The sequence below is a fragment of the Biomphalaria glabrata genome, chromosome 6 (genome assembly GCF_947242115.1).
Source record: "Biomphalaria glabrata chromosome 6, xgBioGlab47.1, whole genome shotgun sequence".
In the NCBI taxonomy this organism is placed as follows: domain Eukaryota; kingdom Metazoa; phylum Mollusca; class Gastropoda; family Planorbidae; genus Biomphalaria; species Biomphalaria glabrata.
The window spans coordinates 8,366,050-8,388,372 of record NC_074716.1 but is presented as its reverse complement, the minus strand read 5'-3'; the positions used below and the strand labels follow the sequence as shown (position 1 = coordinate 8,388,372).

Genomic DNA, 22,323 nt, shown 5'->3' with positions numbered 1-22,323 from the left:
ACAATGTTAAGTACTCATTAGTACTCACAGTGTTACACAATATTAAGTACTCATTAGAACTCACAGTGTTACACAATGTTAAGTACTCATTAGAACTCACAGTGTTACACAATATTAAGTACTCATTAGAACTAACAGTGTTACACAATATTAAGTACTCATTAGTACTCACAGTGTTACACAATATTAAGTACTCATTAGTACTCACAGTGTTACACAATATTAAGTACTCATTAGAACTAACAGTGTTACACAATATTAAGTACTCATTAGTACTCACAGTGTTACACAATATTAAGTACTCATTAGTACTCACAGTGTTACACAATATTTAGTACTCATTAGAACTCACAGTGTTACACAATATTAAGTACTCATTAGAACTAACAGTGTTACACAATATTAAGTACTCATTAGAACTAACAGTGTTACACAATATTAAGTACTCATTAGAACTAACAGTGTTACACAATATTAAGTACTCATTAGTACTCACAGTGTTACACAATATTAAGTACTCATTAGAACTAACAGTGTTACATAATATTAAGTACTCATTAGTACTCACAGTGTTACACAATATTAAGCACTCATTAGTACTCACAGTGTTACACAATATTAAGCACTCATTAGTACTCACAGTGTTACACAATATTAAGTACTCATTAGAACTAACAGTGTTACACAATATTAAGTACTCATTAGTACTCACAGTGTTACACAATATTAAGTACTCATTAGTACTCACAGTGTTAAACAATATTAAGTACTCATTAGTACTAACAGTGTTACACAATATTAAGTACTCATTAGTACTCACAGTGTTACACAATATTAAGTACTCATTAGTACTCACAGTGTTACACAATATTAAGTACTCATTAGTACTCACAGTGTTACACAATATTAAGTACTCATTAGAACTAACAGTGTTACACAATATTAAGTACTCATTAGTACTCACAGTGTTACACAATATTAAGTACTCATTAGAACTAACAGTGTTACACAATGTTAAGTACTCATTAGAACTAACAGTGTTACACAATGTTAAGTACTCATTAGTACTAACAGTGTTACACAATATTAAGTACTCATTAGAACTCACAGTGTTACACAATATTAAGTACTCATTAGAACTCACAGTGTTACACAATATTAAGTACTCATTAGAACTAACAGTGTTACACAATATTAAGTACTCATTAGTACTCACAGTGTTACACAATATTAAGTACTCATTAGTACTCACAGTGTTACACAATATTAAGTACTCATTAGAACTAACAGTGTTACACAATATTAGTGTTACACAATATTAAGTACTCATTAGAACTCACAGTGTTACACAATATTAAGTACTCATTAGAACTAACAGTGTTACACAATATTAAGTACTCATTAGTACTCACAGTGTTACACAATATTAAGTACTCATTAGTACTCACAGTGTTACACAATATTAAGTACTCATTAGTACTCACAGTGTTACACAATATTAAGTACTCATTAGTACTCACAGTGTTACACAATATTAAGTACTCATTAGTACTAACAGTGTTACACAATATTAAGTACTCATTAGTACTCACAGTGTTACACAATATTAAGTACTCATTAGTACTAACAGTGTTACACAATATTAAGTACTTATTAGTACTAACAGACAGAACAATCATATTGCAGAAGAAGTGACTATTAATGGAGCTAAAAAAACAAATATTCTTTTAAAAGACAATACCAGTACAGGAAAGTTGAGGGACTCTTAATTTGTTCTCTCAGTACGCTATGTTCCTATCACTTATCTGAACCAGTTGAGAAAATGAAAGGGACATCTGGGTGAATTTTTTCATTATCGCTTTTTAAAAGACTATTTTTTTTTTTTATGTGGAATGACCTGAATTCAAACTCAAACTGACATACTAACCACTCTGCTAGTATGTGCTTATGAAATATAGAAGATTGTATAGTTATCTATTGTTTGTTTCAAGCTTATTTTAGAACAGCAACCTATAAAGGGGAATAATTGAAGCTTATGCCACCACCTCAGTCAAGTACAATTTCTTTCCATTATTCAAGATGAATAATTAATTACCAATAGTTATGATTAATTAACAAAATGGTTAATTTTTTAAAATGATTCTTGTGTTGTCAGGTAAAAGAAATAATTGTGCAAAATTTCAGCTTGATCCGAGATTGGATGTAGGAGAAATAACGTGTACAAACTTTTTACCAGACAGAGTGAGTTAATATTAGCTTCACAAAAGTCCTATTGTCTACTTGGTAATTAGACTAATCTAAGCAGCATAATAATCATGATAAGCCAGTCATAAGTCAAGGGAATTTAGACTAATTAGACCTAACTGCTCTAGACTAATCTAGAGCTAGTCTAACTTTAGCTTTGCAATTAGTCTAATTAGGTATATATAGATCTAGCTCTAAATCTAGGTCATTTATGTAATTAAGTAGGCCTAGGGTTAGGGTTCCTTAACATACCCATGAGTTAACTTAAATTACAATTGTTGTTGATTGGAAATTAAGAGTCTAGTCAATCTATAAAAGAGTTTAGATATAATATCTAGATTTACATTAACTAATAATACTATAATATATCTAATAGATCTTTATTCTAAATCTAGATCTTAGCTCTATATTATATTATATTTAATAAATTATTACATTTTATAGCATCTAGATAATTCTAAAATCTAGATAATTAATAGTTTAGTTTAGTTTTGGATTCTTTGCGCATTGGCACAATTCAGATTAATCTACATTCTAGATCTAGAAGTATGTTACAGTACATGTAAAGTATGTTATAAATTAATAATCATTGTTCAATCATTGTATGATCCAAATTGAAATTCTAGTCTAGAATCTAGATACATGTAGATTTCAATCTAGAATTCTAGAACTAGATCTAGTAGAGATCTTCTTAATATTATCTTATCAATAACTTAAACTCTGCCAAGTCATTGGTTTTCCAAGCTGTAATACTAGTAATAGCACTAGGGAAGAGGGATATGGAACAAGGAATGTGCCTATATATTTTTTTTTATTATTTTATTAGGTTTTGTTTTTCTATTTAAAGATTAAATGAAGTTAAATAACATTTTAGTTTTATAATGTTATTAATTGATTTATAGAAATTTCTTTTAAAAAATTAACTCATTGTTTGATTTTTTTTTTAAATTTCATTAATATGAGGAATCCTTGATAGTTTTTCCTTTATTAAAACACTATGAAGGTATTTTAGAGTGGTATTTATTTTCTTTTTTTTTTGTTACCCTTAATTGGCTTAATAGCTGTCACATTTTTCTGGCTGAAAAGACATGCTCCAATTTGATTCCCATTTCTGTATTCATTTTTATTCTCTTTTGTAAAATTTCTGTATTTTATGTTATTTTTATTGTTACAGATCTAGATCTATATATTATGTAATCATCTGCATATAAACTGACTTTTGTTTCTGAATGTAATTTGGTCAATTATCTTTGTCTTTTATTTAACTTTAATAAATTTTATTATTTTAGAATAGATATGAGATAGATCTATAGATTATAGATAATATCGCAGACAAAGATCTAGCTATATTTTAGCTTAAATTTAAAATGTATTCATAGTAACTTGAGTTAGAGACTAAATCTAGATTAGAGATCTACACTACAGTACAATTTTGAGTTTTGTTTTGCACAACTTCAGAACTTCGGTCTTGAGTCTTGGTCGTCTCAGTAAAGTAAAGACTAGATCTAGTAGTTTACACACACACAAATAAAAGATCTTCTAGATCTACGTACAGCTCGTCTAAGAGTGGATCGTAATATTCGCTTGGAGAATTAGTTGACTGTACAATGTTTTGTTGACTATTAGCATTTTGTATATTTTCAGGATTAGAGGCCATTTTACAAAACCTATTTTTCTCTATTATTGAAAATCAGAATATTTCCAAAGGTCCGAATATAATATCTTTTTTAAAAAAAGAGTTTCTATACATTTGTTTATGTAGACCAGTGATTTTAGCCCCCCCCCCCCCCTCCCGGGGGATCTTTACCTTTTACACATTAAAAAAAATTAATAATAGATAAGTTAATTTATTTAAAAAATAGGTTGACATATGATTAACTGGTATGAACGTTTGTATTTTATATGAGTTTAAGTAATTGATTAACATGCATGACTAGTCGACACATGAAATGCGTATAATATAGGATATAGGACGTAGGCTAACTTCTTTTTTTGAAGTAACGTCTGTATAATATATATATTATATAAGATAAGATTTAGATAAAACAAGACATAAGTAGGCCTATAATAAAAATATTTCTCAAACGAAGCGACATTTGTGAAAAGAATCAAGAATGTAGAGTCTACCAAAGATCTTGCATGATTATCAGGTTTCAAATTAACAGTTTTAATTAATAGGCTATATTGGACTTTATGGACACCACTGTTCATAAAAAAAAAAAAAAGATAAATTGTCAGGGAAAAAAAATGTCGTTTATGTCCAGCAAATGATTTTAACTTTTGATGTACTGGTCAAACAAATAAACAAAAGAAACACCAAACTTAAAATCGGCCTCTGAAGTTTTCCCTATAGGCAGATAGATAAATTGCATTAACAGGCAGGTTTCAATATATTTCAAGCATGAATATCAGAAGCTATGAACTACAAATGATCGACAACCACAACCCTATCTCCGCCAACAGGCCTATAAAAAGAAGAGCCATGTAGCCCTACGTAGCGAAAGTGTTGACGATAGTATTGTATTGTTAGTCCGACTGACGACATATGGTCCAATACAGTACAGAGATTTATTAATGTTCTTTTTTAAACTAAAATTTTAATATTCAAACGTTTTGATAATGAACTGATGGCTATATAACTTAATTTTGTAAAGGCCCACTCTCTCATTCAGGCCTCTTATCTTATCTTATATTATATAATAGGCTAGAGACGTTACTTCAAAAAAGATGATTACGTCCATGATTTAGTCATGCATATTAACCAATGACCTACATTCTGCTAAGTCACTGGTTTTCTTGGCTAGCTCAGGCAACCCACTCCATGTTCTTATAGCACTAGGGAAGAAAGAGCATTTGTACAAATTTGTCCTAGCTAGCATATGGGACGAGGAATGTGCCTCTATCTTTGTGTCTTTCTGAGTATTTTATTAGATTTTGTTTTTGTATTTGAAGATTATGGTTCAGTGTTTTATGCATAATTGCTACTTTACTTTTGATTCTTCTATCCTGAAGGCTTTCTAAATTTAGTGATTTTAGCTAAAGGTGTTTCTCAAGGGATAATTTATACACCTGTTTAAAACTTTTGTAGATAGGCTACTTTGTCATTTTAGTTCTCATGTTTATGTTTGTAATGTTATCACAGCACCTTGAGCTCTATAAATTAAATTATTATTATTATTATATAAACATTGTATGTTATATACTGCACTCTACGTCAGACTATTATAATTTATATGAAACACTGCTTATGAAATGTTTAAAATTATATTTAATTTTGTACATACAAAATGCACTATTTCTCTTTTAAAATAACATTTTATTTAAAATGTAAGCAGCTTGTATAACAAAATAAAAAAAAAGTAACAACTTTTAACTTAGTTAAGTTGAACAGCTTAAAAAAAAAAATTTAATCTATTTTCCTTGGGACAGGCTGCAAAAGAGCTTTATGCAGCTCAGCAACAAAAAAGTTGCTAGAAGAAGTGGGTCCAATAAAAATTACTCTTACTAGTTTTCTTCCCTGTATATTTATGAGATGGCCTTGTCACCCGTGGATACTGTCTCTGGCTTATGACACTTGTTTTAACCTTAGCCCAAATCTGAAGAAACAAGTAGCAAGCATTCATTTTCGCTAGATGTTCGCTGCTTGTTTACGTAGCTATTCCTATGATCCTTTCTATTTTAAAAAAAATATTTAACCCTATTTCAAAGTTCTCTTTTGTCTGTCTCAATGTGATCAAATAAACTCGATATTTTTAAACAGTGTCAAAAGAAATTTTCATGTTATCACACCTGTGCTTACAATTTTTGTATATGGTTGTCTCTGCCCTTTATTATACTACTTATGCTGAGAAAAAGTAATCAAGCTTCTTTTTTTTCTTTAAATCAATACAACTATTTTGCTACTTAATCAGTCAAAATAATTAAGTTTGATTAAGTGGATTTTGTCTTCGAACTATTCATTTCATGTAATTGAACAGCAGAATAAAAAAAAAATCATAAGGCAATACAATTTTATTCCAATTGTTTTTAATGCTCTACCCTAAGCAGTAATGGCATATTTCACTATTGAAATTATTTTATATTTAAATATTAATAATCATTGTACGACTCATTTTAACAGAATAAATGATTTTGTTTTTGGAGATTTTAGTGACTAAATCACCACCCTGAAATAGATTAGTAAAAATGAAACAGTTTGATTATCAGTGTCTAGTATTTCAACTCAGCAGCTTAGTCTAGCCCGTGTAAGAGATTAAATTCTCTCTAACAAATCTTATCTTATATAATACAGACATTACTTAAAAGAAGATAATTACGTGCTAAGCGTCATGCATTTAGTCATGCATATTAACCAATGACCTAAATTCTGCCAAATTCTACCCAATTTTCATTGTTATTTGAACTCAGAAAAGCTATTTTTCTTGACCTGACAACATCAGTAATTGTCAAGCATATAATACGAGTTATAGTTGTGAACATTATTACATTTCTCTCTATCTCTCTCCGGCCTTCTTCAGTCGCGAAGCGACTATGGATCATCTCATGGAAATGAGATGAATGCCTGGGCATTAGCTGTGGTCGGAACGATGTCGCCCATTACTACATTTACAGAACAGAAAAATAACAAAAAGAAAAGTTCAGGTTATTTTGTTTTAATTCAGTATTTTAGATATGCCCAGGAAATTATTTCCCAGTAGTTTCTTTGGCATACATACAAGTATAACTAATACATTATAAAATGAAGGCAAGTTTAGTGAATATAGTTTGCAATACTTTCTCTTTCATACTTCTGGAGTCCATTTTGTTTAATTTGTGATACAAGTACTTTAATTTCAATATTTGCTGAAACCAAAGAAAAATGTTTTTCTTTAATTGGCAGATATCTTATGAATTTATAAATACTCACAGGGTTTTATTAATTGCTTTCTCAAAACTGAGCAAAGTCTAGGTATACATACTGCCTAAAATTAAAATTAGTGGAAAAGTAAACAAATATTTTTAAAAAGCACAAAATAAAATATTTGGTGTTAAACTTTTGTTTTTATTTATGTGTCAAATTCGAATTCAGATGTTTTACCAAGACGAACAAGTCTTTGAATGCAACAGAAACAATTTGGTAATGATGTAATATAACAATCAGATCTATTGTGCTTTTTTATGTGCATGAAACAATAGTAAGATGGAATAGTTGGACTTCGTTCACATCTTAATGAAACCAAATGGAAAACAGAAGGTCCAATGCTTACAATAAGTCATTCAGTGTAGGTGAACAAAACATGCTATAACATCGAAAATCTACAATATGATATGCATAAAAGCATATCTGTCATAATTCTACATTTATGTTTCACAGAAACAAATATTGCCACAAATATCAAATGAAACAAAACATAGGACCCACAATTGCATTTAATACAAAATTGACATTAAGTTGTATTCCATGTAAAGAAAATTACACACACCATAAAACTCAATCTTTAGGGAAAAAAATTTAACTGAGTTTCACAGCAGGTTATCATACTGGCGTCACACACAGTATTGTTTTAGTTGTTTTGTATCTTCTTATTTATACATTCAAATGGAATGATGGCTATAACAGAATTAAATGTCCAATCGCACACCATGCTTGCATGATGGTTAGATTTTAAAATGTTGATAATCTTTGTTGTTCATTTTTATATGCATTTACAAATGAGACTTTAAAATATGGCATAAGATTGTTTTTTTTAAATAAATCTTTGCAATAAAATAACACATTTCTTTTACTTTGTTCATTTAGACAAAAAAATGTATGCAATTTTTTAGATTTCTACTTGTATCTTAAAAAAAATTATGTAATGGCATAGTTAGTTACAACAGCCAATATTTGCTATGCATAGTGAAATATTCATAAAGCCCTATTTTTTTTCAAATGTTCTGCCTTCCTAATAATGTGTGATACATTCACTTGATATGCCTTCCCAAGATGTGATACATTCACTTGTTCGATGGAGAATGGTTTCAGTTTAAAAAAAAAAAGGAATGCTTAATGCCAAACGGAAACTTTTTGTAAATGCCAGGCTGGAGACTGTCCAGAACATGTGTGCTGCTAAATGTTAGAGACAACCCAGAACACATGTCAAGTAACAATGGCAATGCATCACAATAAATAATCAGGCCTATGATACAAAACCAAATGGAGTAAAGGAAAAGAAACAGGAGAAACAAAATTCTGAAAAGAAATAACATGGATAGGTTAGAAAAAGAAACCCAAAGCTTCAAAAAAGGCTAACAACACATGGTTACCATTCCCTCAAGTGCTCACAAATGATATTTCTGTTCCTTTAAGTAAAAGTGGATTAAACATTCTTACAGTTAGTGTAAGTTTTAATTATACATTTGGTAAAAGCTAAACTTTTTCTAAGACTGAAAGAAATTTTTGAAGCAACATTTTAATTAAATTTGAATCTTTCAAAAAAATTATCTTTTTTTTTTTTTAATTCATAGCTTTAACAAGAACAGATGTTTTGATAGTTTCATAATAAAAAATAAACCCAGTGATGAATTCAAAAATAAAGACATAATCAAATAGCAGAACAAACTTCCACATTTTAATCTCAGTCTCATTCTTGTTAAACGTCTGTATTTTGAGCCATGGCAGAGACACCACCCTCTTCACGTGATAAGCTGCTGGGACACAAAGCATGCCGACCACCATCCACTGGTATACTTGCTCCTGTGATGAAGGAGGCCTGGTCTGATGCTAGAAAGGCTATACAATCTGCTACTTCCTCTGGCTCAGCGTATCTTCCTAAAGCATGTGTAAATCTTGCTCTCTTAAGATACTGAATCACAGAAGTAAGATAATATTACAAAGTGGGATAACATTAACAAGTTAAGTCTAAAATAATTAGAGACAGATACATTTGATGTAATAGAATGTGAGTTAAAAGAACGCTTTGTTTTTTTAATTGCGAATTGCACTAATGAAAAAGAAACCCACTGTCATATTATTTTTTGGATTGATTATAAAGAGGAATGTATTAAGTTAAAATAAAGAAAATTGTTTATATAATTTTAAGAATATAAGAGTTATACTATTTATAACGAGCCTTTTTTCTCTCCCATAAAAAACTTTTTTTTGGTTAAGTTTCTTAAGCATTGCCAAAGACTATGAAATATACAATCAATATTATCAATATCACAGTTTTATATCTTTATGATATAACATTCAATGATACTTACTGCTTCATATTCCTTTTCATTTAGACCAGCTCGTTTATGTAGTTCAGTGTGAGTTACACCAGGGCTTTAGAGTAAAATTACAAAAAAAAACATCAAAAAATTTGAACATATTGTTTGTTTTTCTAAAAATAAGGCTTGAGAGAATAGGCTTAATAAGGATTTTAAAAAAAATTTTAAGTTAGGTTTATTGTTAGCTGCAACCACAAAACTAGACATAAAATCCTAGACTTACTTCACACAGTTGACTCTGACTTTCTTGTCAGCTAAATCTGTCAATAAAAAAGTTTTATTTTGAGTTTCAAAAGAGTTCAAACTATCAAAAGAATTATCAAAACACAACTAAGTATTTAATATCAGACTTTCTATGTTTGTATCATAAAATGTAGAGAGAGAAAAAATAATTATATAAGAAATTAATTTCATATTCATATGTTTACAATATATAATATAATTTTATTTTAAAATTTTTTTTCTCAATAGTTGTTAGGGAAAGATACAGGAATAGATCTTATCTTATATAAAATACAGACATTTTGCTTAAAAAAAAAAGAAGATGATTACATCCTATGTGTGTGCCTAGGTCAATCTAGTCATGCATGTTAATCAATTACTACTCTGCCAAGTCATTGGTTTTCCTGGCTGGCTCGAGCAGCCCATTCCATGCTCTATAATCACTAGGGAAGAATGAGATTTTGTACAGATTTGTCCTAGCATATGGAACAAGTAATGTGCCTTTATCTTTGTGTCTTCTCTTTCTGAGTATTTTATTAGGTTTACTAGAAGATTATGGTTCAATGTTTTATAATTGTTACTTTACTTTTAAGTCTTCTATCCTGAAGGGTTTCTAAATTTAGTGATTTTTCTAAAGGTGTTACTCTAATCAAATGTGAATATTCATTTATTATGAATCTCACTGCTCTATTTTGTGTCTGTTATAGTTTCTTAATTTTCTCTTGAGTTGAGGGGTCCCAAACAGAAGATGCATATTCTATTATTGGCCTAGCCAAAGTTATATAACATTTTAGTTTTGTGTTATTATTTCATTTGTAGAAATTTCTTTTAATTAACCCTAATGCTTTGTTAGATTTTTAAAATAATTTCATCAATATGGGCATTCCATAGTAATTTTTCATTATTATAACACCTAGGTATTTTTAGTTTTTAGTCTGTGTTACTGGCTTCAGACAGCAGGGATTAGTTAGCCATTGCTGGCTACCCACCTAGGAGAAGGAAAACTATGAATTCAAACCTCTGTTGCCTTGCAGCTATACCCAATCAAGGGAAAGGCTTCAGGAGTCAACCCTAAGGAAAAATCAGGAGCCGGGGACCCTTAGGCAATAAGTAGCACTCAGTGCTACACATAGCAGAGCCTGTGACACAGCTGACACCCCCCCCCAACTGTATCAGCACTTGCCGCTCCTTTGGATACATCAGCTGTACGGAGAGGGGGGGAACTGATGAGATGATCCATAGTCACCTTGCAACTGAAGGAGGCCATAACATAACATATGTTATGCAACTGTCTGCAAATAAACTAACATACTTTTCTCAGAAAAACAAAAATACCTTTGTTTATAGGTTTGCATGCATCATTTGTTATTGATTCAGACAACATATGAGAAAAGAAGATAAAGCATTTAATCCAATGCTTACTGTCAGTAGCCGGTATGGTAAAACTAAATGTATTGCTGTAGTGTTGTTATTTAGATATGAAAGAGCTGCATTCCTTTATTTATATATTCCTAGAGTATGAATGTGAACAGAATGCATAGTATTTGACTGAACATTTTACGTTTGTTGAATGTACAATTATTTTGTGAGTAGTTGGATATACTTGGTGTATTAGAATAAAGAAGGGCAGGTGTTTTTTGTGTCATTGTGTTCTTTTCTTATTCAAGTTATTCTGCTTCAGATTGCTGGAGTTTTTTTATTTGTTTTATCAATCCAAGTTTATTTGTGCTTAGTATTTCCAAATAAGACTACCATACATAATGGTCTACCATGTGGGTTCATCATGTTTCATGAAGGCTCTGTTAATAGAGAATCTGACACTTACCCAAAGCAACACACTGTGTAAAGGCATCTATTGCATGTTTGGACAAACTGTATGTAAGAACACCAGCAAACTGAAAGTATAGAGAGGACATTAGGGGGAAATTCACATAATTATTCACCAAAATTATTGTATGATTTGATACAAGAAATAGAATTGAATAAAAAAAAATGTTATTGGCTATGTGTCACTTGCGACACTTTATTTAACTTAAAAAAAGAGTAATAAAAAAAAGTAATAAGTTAATATTTTTCTTACGGCACGTAGTCCATTTATACTTGAGACATTCACAACATTTCCTCTAGTTTTGATGAGATATGGAACAGCCAGCTGCGTCATGTGAAACATAGTTCTAAAGAACCAAAGAAATAAAAGATTTTATCAAACATGGAAAAATAAAAATAAAACAGCAGTGCATGTTTAAAGGGCTTAAATTAGAACAAAGGACATTTGGGCCACAAAGCCTTCATCAGCTATAAATAATGTTTAAATATGCAGTGTATTTTTTTACTTTTTTCAAACATAAGAAACATATTCAGAGCTGTTATTTACATGTAAATTACTTGTAAATTAATTTAATATTTTTAGTCAAATTTTATTACTGATTACTGGTTGATTACTAACCACTATATTGAAATAAAAATGATTAAATGCATAAAAGTCTGCATAAAAAGTTTAAACTCACCAAGTTAAAAAATATATAGGCCTATTATTTTATCAGTTAACTTTTCTCACCCTTTCCAACAAACCAAAATATCTTTGCTTAAAGGCTGGTATTCATTAAAACATATGTTTAAGCTCGTTGGAAAGTGGTTATAAGTGATGAATCTATATTTTATTTAAAAAAAAACTTTTGATATATTAATAACATGTATCTACTCTCCATGTCAAAACAATGATCTATTTATAGCTCACAAAGCAACTGGTGTTGAAAAGAAAAAAAATGATTGTTTGTTACTATTATTATTAACATTTTTTAAAATTGAAATTTAGATCTATGTTTAAGAACCAAGCCTGACTTTACCTGACATTTGTGTTCATTATTTTGTCATATTGTTCTAATGTTGCCTTCTGTATTCCACCCAGAGCAATAATACCAGCATTGTTGATCTGAAAAAAAAAAAATGATGTTAAAAGTTCTTTTAAAATCTAATGATATTTGTTAAATTACTTTTTTGATGTTAAAAATATCACTAATCATATTTTTTCTCTACAAGCTACCCAGCAGCCAAGCATTTTCCTGTGTTCTAAGCTTCAGAACAAATAATAGTCATCAACATAACAATGTACAACAGTCTGAAAGATTTTGACCAATCTGTCACAAGAAGAAACATGTTAGTGGAGACATTTTGAAATTTCTTCAAAACGTTTTGAGTCAGTACTGCTGCAGATGCCACTCACGAAAATGGTATAGACTTTAAAAGTCCTTATTAGTAGAAGATAAAACGATATCTCATACTTAGAATATTTTTCAAATTTGCTAAAAATGTAATTCTACCTAGGTATTCAAACATAGATTGACAACTACAATAAAATACAACCTTGTAAAATAAATTGGGTTTGCCCCCTTTTCTTTTGAAAGAATGTCATGCCCCCTAAGCCCACAGCTTGAAAAATGCTCCTATAATCCTTTAAAAAAAGGAGAACTCATAACCTGTAGTTTATTTCATTAGTTTTGTTGTTTTAAAGATGAAATATCTTCAGAAAAACACCAACAACCATTAACCATTTCATGGGTCATCATTTAATTCAAACAATAAGCTTACCAATATGTCTAGCTGGCCTTGATAGCCATCCACAGCTCCCTGAAATATTCTTTTTGTATCAGCATCTACTGTCAAGTCACCAACAAGAAGTAATGGCTGTTATGAAAATAAAAAGTTTGATATCTTAACAATGAATTAGTAGATAAAAAATCATAGACTTTACAAAAAACTAAAAAGTTTCTATAGATTTCAAATGCAAAAAGCTTTTTAAACATTAGTCAAAAATCTGATTATCATTTTCAAATTCCCTTTTATTGAGCATAGATGTGAAAAATCACCAATTTCCCCTATCAAAAGCCCTGGTTAGAAACCAAACAGGGATGTGGGGTTGTGTGTAATGGATGTGTTCCACACATTTCAAGATCTAGTGATTTTCTCAGCATAGGCATAACGGAACAATGTTTGGCACCATATAGAAATGAATGTGGCAATGGCTTGTACTGTGTTAATCTTAGGAAAACTTTGTTAATCTTTTATGTGAAATAAACTTCAAGTTTGTGTCCTATGTCAAAACATGTTTTACTGTCTGCAATGTCCAGTTAATTTTCCTATTTGCTTCATGTAAAACCAGTGCTTTTTTTTTTTTTTTAAATATAGGTGCCAGTACTCAGTGATGTATTGTCTAACTTTTAACTACTAATAAATTATAAACATTAAAATACAAGAAAAGTAATATTTTTCACCACATTGAAAAAGGTGACCTGGTGCGTACCGTCACAAAAAAAGCACTGTATACAACTAAAACACCTTCTGTATATTTAGATCTAAATAAAACAAAGTAAAGTAAAGTTCCCCTTTCAGACCTTGTGGTCTATAGGGCAGATGATGTTTACATCATCTTTTTCTGTGGCCAGCACAATGACCAACCGCCTTTACTTTTCCCAAACTAATGGCAGGTACCTATTAGAGCTGTGTGGACTCAGAGGCACCTGAAGATCCCGGAAAAAAAAAAACACTGTCTTTGAACCCCGGACCAAATACAGAGGGAGAGTATTATTAGATCTATTAATCTAGATCTTTAAGTTCCAATAAGAAACTGAAATGAACAATTTCTACATAATTGTGTTGCTTCTCAAGTAACCTCACCCCAACTGTGAAGAACACTAGAGACTTTGATTTGAAAAAACAACAACAGATACACTGTCTACAAACAGGCTGTTCAAATTAAACTTACTTTTTTCCCACTTGCTTTTTCACATTTCTCACCAACTTTTTTCAAATTGACTTCATTTCTTCCAGTCAGAGCCAACCTGGCCCCCAGTTGAGCAAAAAGAGTAGCTGTGGCTGCACCGATACCCGAGCTTGCACCTGGACAGGAAAATAATAAGTAGACATTAATTTTTAATTTTCCCCTAGGAAAGGAAGCATGCGAAAAAAAGAGGCAGAACAAAATTTTTGTTTTGTTATTTTTTAACAGGGGTGAATAAATTGTTGTTGCTGTTAAATATGTATTAGTTTATTAGGGCATAAGGAATGACAAACCAAAAAAAAATAATTAATTAATTAATTAAAAAATTAATGACTTAGGCCTAACAACGATACTTAAGATCTGAAAAATGTCCCAATAATTATTTCGCACAGTTAAAAAGGACAACGGAAGAAAAAAATTTACTTTCTCTAACAACCAACAGATTTGTGACTCCCTTGCAGTCCTCTACGTATAGGCCTAATCATAGCTTCTTAATTAAGACAATAATTGCCTTGTGCAGCTGTGGTACTAACAAATATAATGTAGGCGCAAGTGTTTCTGAGAACGTAACAGACAGAGCTTAAATTGTTGAAGTTTTGAACAGGTAGTGAAGCATGCGGTCTTCATCTCAATGTGAACGAGTTCCAAACCTTTGGTTCGTTTAGATCTGCTGACAAGGGAACAGTGTGACACAATTGCGTCCTTAGAGCACAGCCATGAACATATGTTAGACCAGTCGCACATTTGTAACCATATTATCATAACAATCAGTTGATAGCTTTGACTACTACCAATGGAGTACCACTGTCAGCCAGCGAAACCAAACATTTAGCCTACATCCACAATGTTTTCGCCGCGTAGGTTACACGTCTACTTAAAACGGAGGGTTAGTAGTTGTTAATAGTTTGTACTTCAAAGCTTCTGATATTCGGGCTGAAAATATTGAACCCTGCCTTGATACCTGCTCGGCTTAAAAAGTAGATGATCCGTGGGTAGACCATTCGGGCCAACTCCGAGTTTGTGTTTTAATGCGATGTGGGAGAGAAGAGAGAGATTTCCGTGCTGCTTTCGACTATCAAACAAACACAGCTCAGCTAGAGTTAAATATCAAAATGATTGGTCTACTTGGAGATTCGAACTCGTCCCCTTGTTAGGTAGACAAGCCTTTAATGCCCCTCAGCCACACACCCCTCTTAAATAGAACTATTGTCTAGAGCTCGGTAGAGACTTCATAAAATGGTCATTTACAATCCCTGTCTATATTCGAACGAGCTCTTTGATTCGAAAGGTAAATGTTGTATCACTCGGCCATCATGTGTAATGTTCCTTAAAGAAAGTGATAGTACAGTAGGCCTACTCTCTTTCAGAGGTTGATGATGTTAAGGAAAGTGTTATGTGGCCAGCACAACGACCAATCGCTTTTACTTTCCCCAACTCCGCCTTCGCCTAGATTCGAACTATAGACCCCATGGTTCAGAAGCCAAGCGCTTTACCACTCAGCCACCCCCCCCCCAATTTTTCCTTTATATTCTTTTAAGTTGCCCCTTTCTTCCCGCATTTTATTGTTGTTATTATTATTATTATGGCGCCTGGGCTACGTACGTCTAGCCCCTACCCCCCCCCCACCTCCATGTTTCGTATCCCATGAAGGCACGACGACAGCCCCACTGGAGATTACAAACTCAGTGTTCCTGCAATAGAAATCCCAATGATAAGGCCCTAACGATAGAGACAACTATTCCCTACGTGACAATTTGGCTACAAGGGGCGCCCTTGTCTAGACAGAAGCAAGTAATTACACCAAGAAGGCTTTATTCGGACCAGTCATTACATCCAAAAGTCACGCCTTGGTGCCATGGCCATGCAGGATATGTGATATAGCAGGAAGGTCGAAGGTCAAACGTGTCCTCCCCCCATCCCCCCGCATCCTTACCTTGTAGATCAGATATGGGCAAGTAATATCAAGGAATATCTGCTGATGGTAAACAGTGATTTATACTCTCAACATGCATCAGCAGACCAGCCTTACAGACCATTGAAACAATGCTGTGAACGATTCTTTGCCTATTTAGCGGTACTCTAGTATTATCTTTTCATTTTTAATACAAAGTTTGCAACTACCCTATCCTTGACCTTGTAACTTCTCCACTAGAAATATCCATCCGGTAAAAGCTTTCAAAAAATAAAGGCAATGAAAACATAAAAACAAATCAACACGTATTCTCCTTTGAAGTTAGCTCTGTATAATTGCAACTTGAAACACAATTTCTCTCTCTAGACATTAAGAGTCCATCCTCTGATTTGCATGGTTTTGAATCAAATCGCTCTGATTCGTGTAATTATGATTCGGGTTTTCCTGATTAACGATGGCCTCCCTTTCTACCCACGTTCTGTTCAAAGGACTAGATCTATTGATTTGTTTAGCTCGTGTGACAAGGAGGAAAGGCAGAGAACAGAAAAATGCACGTAGTTTTCTATAAAAGTGCAAACCGATTGAAGTGATTGTTTCAATCAAAACTGTTTATAAAGATAGACAATCAGAGACAAAAATAAATCCGCCCCCCTCCCTCCTCTCTGTCTCTGCTTTTACTATGTAGCCTTAGATACTTTCAAAACAACCGACTATGATTTTCACTTGAAATTCGAGCCATCCGTAGTTCAGTACTGACATTTGTATGCCAAATGATATTTACGAGGTCAGCTTTAAACTGCTGCTGTTTGTCTGCATTCTGCTTAAACACGCGATGCTGCGAGCCTGAGACTGATCTCCTAATTCTGCATTGGATCTTAAAATCCTTTGACAGATTTATTAATTCCGTGGTGACAATGTTAAAAGCTCTTTGCTTTATATGAATAGCTAAACTTTTCAAGAAATAAAATCGAACTATCAAAGGACGTAAAAGTTAGCCTTTCAGACCATGCGGTCTACCGGGCAGATGATGTGGACCACGGTTAACGAAGGTGTCAAGTGGCCAGCACAACGACCATCCGCCTTTACATTTCCCTCAACTTATGTCAGGTACGCATTTGAGCTGGGTGGACTCAGATGCGCCCAAAGATCCCGAAATTAAAATCTCATTCTTCGCCAGGATTCGAACCCTGGAAGCCAAGCGCTTTGCTCCTCAGCCACAGCGCCTCCATCAAATGGCGTAGTCAAGGCTAATTTAATTGCATCCGAGACAGATGGGTATGTATTTTCTAGGCTGTGAAACTTTATATTTATAGAAACTCGTTATTTCATGTACACGAGGCCATGAGTAAGTTGGGCTAAGGGCTAAATTTGTTTAAGCTCCAAGTGTTGTTTGTTGTTCTTCTTTTCTTTGTTTTTAAGCCAGAAAACCCAACCAAGACAATGAGCACATGTTTTTAGCGGCTCCCGAAAGGAGAGCTATCAGTTGTGCGTGTCTGTCTGTCCGTCCGTCACGTTTAGATTTAAAAAATAAATAAGTGATTGAAACTTTATGAAATTGTGTAGCTTGAAAATGTTTAGGTGAAACAACTGCTTTTTGTCTTCTGCTCGCGAATCTTTGTGTAAGTTTGGCAGCTGTATATCTTGTGAGCTTCTCACACAATAATGGCTAGGAGAAGGTGATAACAAGCCAAGTAGACACTCTAGATGGACCATCTGCATAATCTAATGATCAGATATATGATCTAGTTTTTCTGGACATTATGCAACATGAAGAAATCTAAAAAGGAAAGGGAATTGGGGGGGAGAGAGAGAGAGAGAGAATAATAACGTTATCTTACAAGTTGTTCTGTTTGTGATGCAATTAGCAATTCGTTTACAAAAGTCGATTGCTAAATATATATATATATATATGTCGCACAGTATATTTTCTGCGTAAAATACGGTACTCTTCCTAAATCTTTGGACTTGAAAAAATGCCTTATTATTATATAGTAATAATTCAAGTTTTTAAGTACGCCTATTAGATTTTAACAATTGTATAATTTAGGCCTACTCTTAACCCAAAAAGGTGGGAAACGAACCGAACTACAACCTCACTTAAAGAGTCACTTACGACCGAACCCGAACTTTGATTCGAACGATCTTTACCCTTTACCAAACCGAATCGGACCCTATTTTGGGCATCACTGGACTATGTCACTATGATTATAGCAAGCTGTATGCATAAAAGAATTGATGAAATCCATGGCACATTTAGCATTGTGTTTTAAGAGACAACACCAATTAGGCTAAAAAAACAGACTTCCTTAGTCCACTTTTTCCCCCAATTTCGTTCTTCCAATTTTTTTCCTGCTTAATAAAAAAGTAATCAAGCAAAATGCTGTGAGTACATAAATTTTATGGTCTACTTTGTGCTGGAGTTTGTTGACGTCGCGAGATGAAAGTGTGAACGAAATCATTGTGATGTTTCACTGCTAGACCAGTGATTCCCAAAGTGGTCTATATAGACCCCCAGGGGTCTACGAGGACTTCCAAGGGGTCTACGAGACAAAAAAGTTTGGGAACCACTGTGCTAAACTATCGATTGCAGGAATGATTGAGGTCTATAAATGTGTACAAGGTGGAATGATCAGGGGAGGCAATTCGAGACATGCCTTGAGTGACAAGTGGGAGAAGACTTTGAGTGGGGGTGGGCTATTTAAGTTTCAAGATTTGAAAGAGGAGTGCTTTGTGTGCACTGTGTGGCGTGCAGGTGCTCGGTCAAATAGATGTGAGTAGTGTGTTCCCGTTGAAAATCTATATTAGAAACATAAAATCAAAGATTAGACTTGGAGCTGTAAATCTTGAGCTCACGTGAGACCCAAAAATACAAATTTATTGCAGTAAAATAAAATATGCTTACTATCGATTGAGTTTTTGACATTAAATCAAAGGTTTTATTTAAAAACTGTTTTACCGAGTTTTCAGGGGATAATGCACACCCCCCCCCTTGTTTTAACTTGGTAGTCTGGTGTTTTTATGTGGTTTCTGATTACAATTCCTTCTTGGGGGCACCCGGGGTTAAACGAAGGACACCCCCCAGCCCAATCCGTGGTGATCCAAAGAGAACTGGGATTGCCGTTATTTAACTATAACACAATGTACTAGTCTTAGAAGGAGCTTAGTTATATTCATACTGAGAAGATTTCTCTTGCAAGGACAGACACCCTTTCCAACAGTGTCACACACATGCATACAAGCGCACAGGCATGCACACGCCTTCATGCACATACACACACAGCTACACAACGTACACACATCCAGGCCAACACTAACATGCATGCACACGCCACCATGCACACTCACACTACACACACACTCCAGCACACACACACACAGCTGCAATACGTACACACATGCAGGCCGACACTAACACACATGCACGCAGCAGATTTTAATGACTCGTCAACTAAGTACTTCTAATCAATGTCTGTCACCAACATCCCCCATCGCCCCCTCCTCTCCAACACACAAACATACACACACAACGGTGACCGTAAACACCATCCCCCTTTCTACTCTTAAACAAAACAAAACTTTAAGAGGACAGCACAGACTAGCACACGCCAGTAAAAAAACACACTTAAAATATGCAAAAGCGAAAAGTGTGGGATTACTCTCAACACGCCTAGCCATGCCCATGCTGAATGAAACTACACAACCGGCATGTCGACAGAGATGCATTAGTCCACAAAGGATTCCGTTGTTTTTTTTAGCCAATAAGCATATTATCTTTAACAATCAAAATATTAAATCAGGTACTTAAAAAACAAAGAACAAAGCTTACATAGGAGAAAGAGCAGCACAATTACTGACATATCTCTCGATACTGAAAACATTTATTTCCTTTTTTATAAAAAAAAAAACACAAAATAAATTACCACTAATTACTTAATTAACTGGTTAATATTGGTAGTTATCGACAATGAATAATTGTGCAAAGATTCAACTTGATCTGAGAATGGGAAGTGGTAGAGAGATAGACTCCTGCCAGACAGACGGAGTTGATAGAAGATTTGTAAAAAAACAAACATAAAAACAAACAAAAAAAAAACCCACAAAAAACAACAGCCCAATAAAATGGATATATAAATAGATGCTGTTTACAAACTTGCCTACCAAAATTCTCTAGCTTTAAAGTTTCCATTCTGACAATGTCGTTAACAACTCAGGTCATTGAACATAATCAATGGCAGTGTGTAGGCCACATTTTTACAACATCGGGCAATGAGATGAGAAGTTTCTCTGAGCCGACAGAAAACGATACGTGTTGAGTACACACCAATTCCATAATTTTTGTTCAGTTTTTGCGTTGAGTACTTACTAACGAAATCTATAACTTTAGTTCAGTCCTGTTATTGTTTGGTTCTATTTATTGTTGTTTGTTCACCCCTGTAAGCCTAGCCACTTACATCGAATAAATAAAAGCAGCCCTCTCTGCGCCCCTATTGAACTGGCACGAATGCACGTGAACAATGTGTCAGGAAACAATTAGTCCTTAGAACAGAGGCTGCTTAGCAATACACGGAACCCGGGACGAGTGTCATACGCGGGGCCCCCTAGAAAGTGTCATACGCGGGCTCGTGAGGCATAAGAGTAGACTACATCTAGTGTACCACATTACGTTAACGGACTCGTCCGCCTCTACTGCTGTGGGTGTTATTATTGTTACAAACTATAGTAACGTAGGTACTGCACTATTTGCCGTTTGTCTACATTAAATACTGTATTGTAATTGTCCTGTAAGATTTTGTTCCCCAGTCCTGTTACAAGGATTTACTGGCCTTTAATTAACGCAACTAATGACATTTTTTCACATTAACAAACTAGATTTCTGCTATCGCGGGGCCAGAGGCAGTTGCCCCACGCGTCACCCCTCCCCCCCCCCCCCTTTTTTAATCGCGAGGACACTGACAACCGATGATCGTGGCACTGACGGGGGGAGAGTTCCTGGGCATCATCCTCCCACCACCAGTTCAATTGTTTTTCAAAACACTATAGATTCCCGTAACGCCACATCGTGCAAAGGAGCACTTAGCGCGTGTTTTCCAGTCCACAGGTTCTGGTGTTGATACTTTCTCTGTGTTGGCAGTGTACGACGCCTCCACTTCAAAAGCTCTTCAAAGATCGTGAGGATATTTGTACAAAGCTTTGACAGTTGATGGATCGTCTCTTGTTGTGCTGAATTTACCCACACCTGACTCGCCTAGCAATATGACCTCACGATGAGTGGGCTTTGTATTTGTGTAAGCCGTAGATACAAACAGTTCTCAGAGTTCATATTACTGGCTCTACGAAGATTGTAAATGTATTTGTACAAAAATAATACATAATTATATATCTATCCATTAATGATACTTTACAGAAGAAGATGTAGGCCTATGATAGTAAACACGAGTATGAATAGGAGTGTTTTTATATGGTTATTATCTTATCAATCTTATAAATTACAGACGTTACTTCAAAAAAACAAAGATGTAAATACGTCCGTTTGTTACACAAAGATAAAGGCACATTCCTCGTCCCATCTCCTTCTTCCCTAGTGCTATTAGAGCATGGAATGGGTTGCCTGAGCTAGCCAGGAAAACCAGTGACTTGGCAGAATTTAAGTCATTGGTTAATATGCATGACTAAATGCATGACGCGTAGGACGTAATCATCTTCTTTTTTGAAGTAACGTCTGTATTATATAAGATAAGATAAGAATTAAATACTTAATCTCTGAGAAGTCTTTTTTTTTTATGGCTGAGATTCAGGAAACCGGTTCCATGATCTAATAGCACTAGGAATGAAAGAGCAGTTAAATGAATACAACCGAACTCTTAACGTTAAGTTAAATGGATACAACCGAACTCTTAACGTTAAGTTAAATGGATACAACCGAGCTCTTAACGTT

At 33.6% G+C, this 22,323-nt stretch overlaps 2 protein-coding genes across 3 annotated transcripts in view; both read right to left on the bottom strand.

Moving 5' to 3' along the window:
* The window catches only part of LOC106057142 (mitogen-activated protein kinase kinase kinase 4-like), a 32,868-nt gene extending 28,926 nt beyond the window's left edge, over positions 1 to 3,942 (bottom strand). For both annotated transcript variants that reach the window (XM_056032931.1, XM_056032932.1), the window contains exon 1: positions 3,798 to 3,942. In XM_056032931.1, the coding sequence (XP_055888906.1) occupies positions 3,798 to 3,901 (104 nt within the window). In that variant the 5' untranslated portion in view covers positions 3,902 to 3,942. The remainder of the gene's footprint in view (positions 1 to 3,797) is intronic.
* A 2,938-nt stretch (positions 3,943 to 6,880) lies between these two features.
* The window catches only part of LOC106078601 (3-oxoacyl-[acyl-carrier-protein] reductase FabG-like), a 41,213-nt gene continuing 25,770 nt past the window's right edge, over positions 6,881 to 22,323 (bottom strand). The window contains exons 2-9 of the mRNA XM_056032630.1: positions 14,462 to 14,595; positions 13,288 to 13,383; positions 12,546 to 12,631; positions 11,780 to 11,873; positions 11,525 to 11,594; positions 9,701 to 9,737; positions 9,469 to 9,532; positions 6,881 to 9,068 (exon numbers count right to left, since the gene is read on the bottom strand). Coding sequence (XP_055888605.1) covers positions 8,856 to 9,068; positions 9,469 to 9,532; positions 9,701 to 9,737; positions 11,525 to 11,594; positions 11,780 to 11,873; positions 12,546 to 12,631; positions 13,288 to 13,383; positions 14,462 to 14,595 — 794 coding nt within the window. The 3' untranslated portion in view covers positions 6,881 to 8,855. The remainder of the gene's footprint in view (positions 9,069 to 9,468; positions 9,533 to 9,700; positions 9,738 to 11,524; positions 11,595 to 11,779; positions 11,874 to 12,545; positions 12,632 to 13,287; positions 13,384 to 14,461; positions 14,596 to 22,323) is intronic.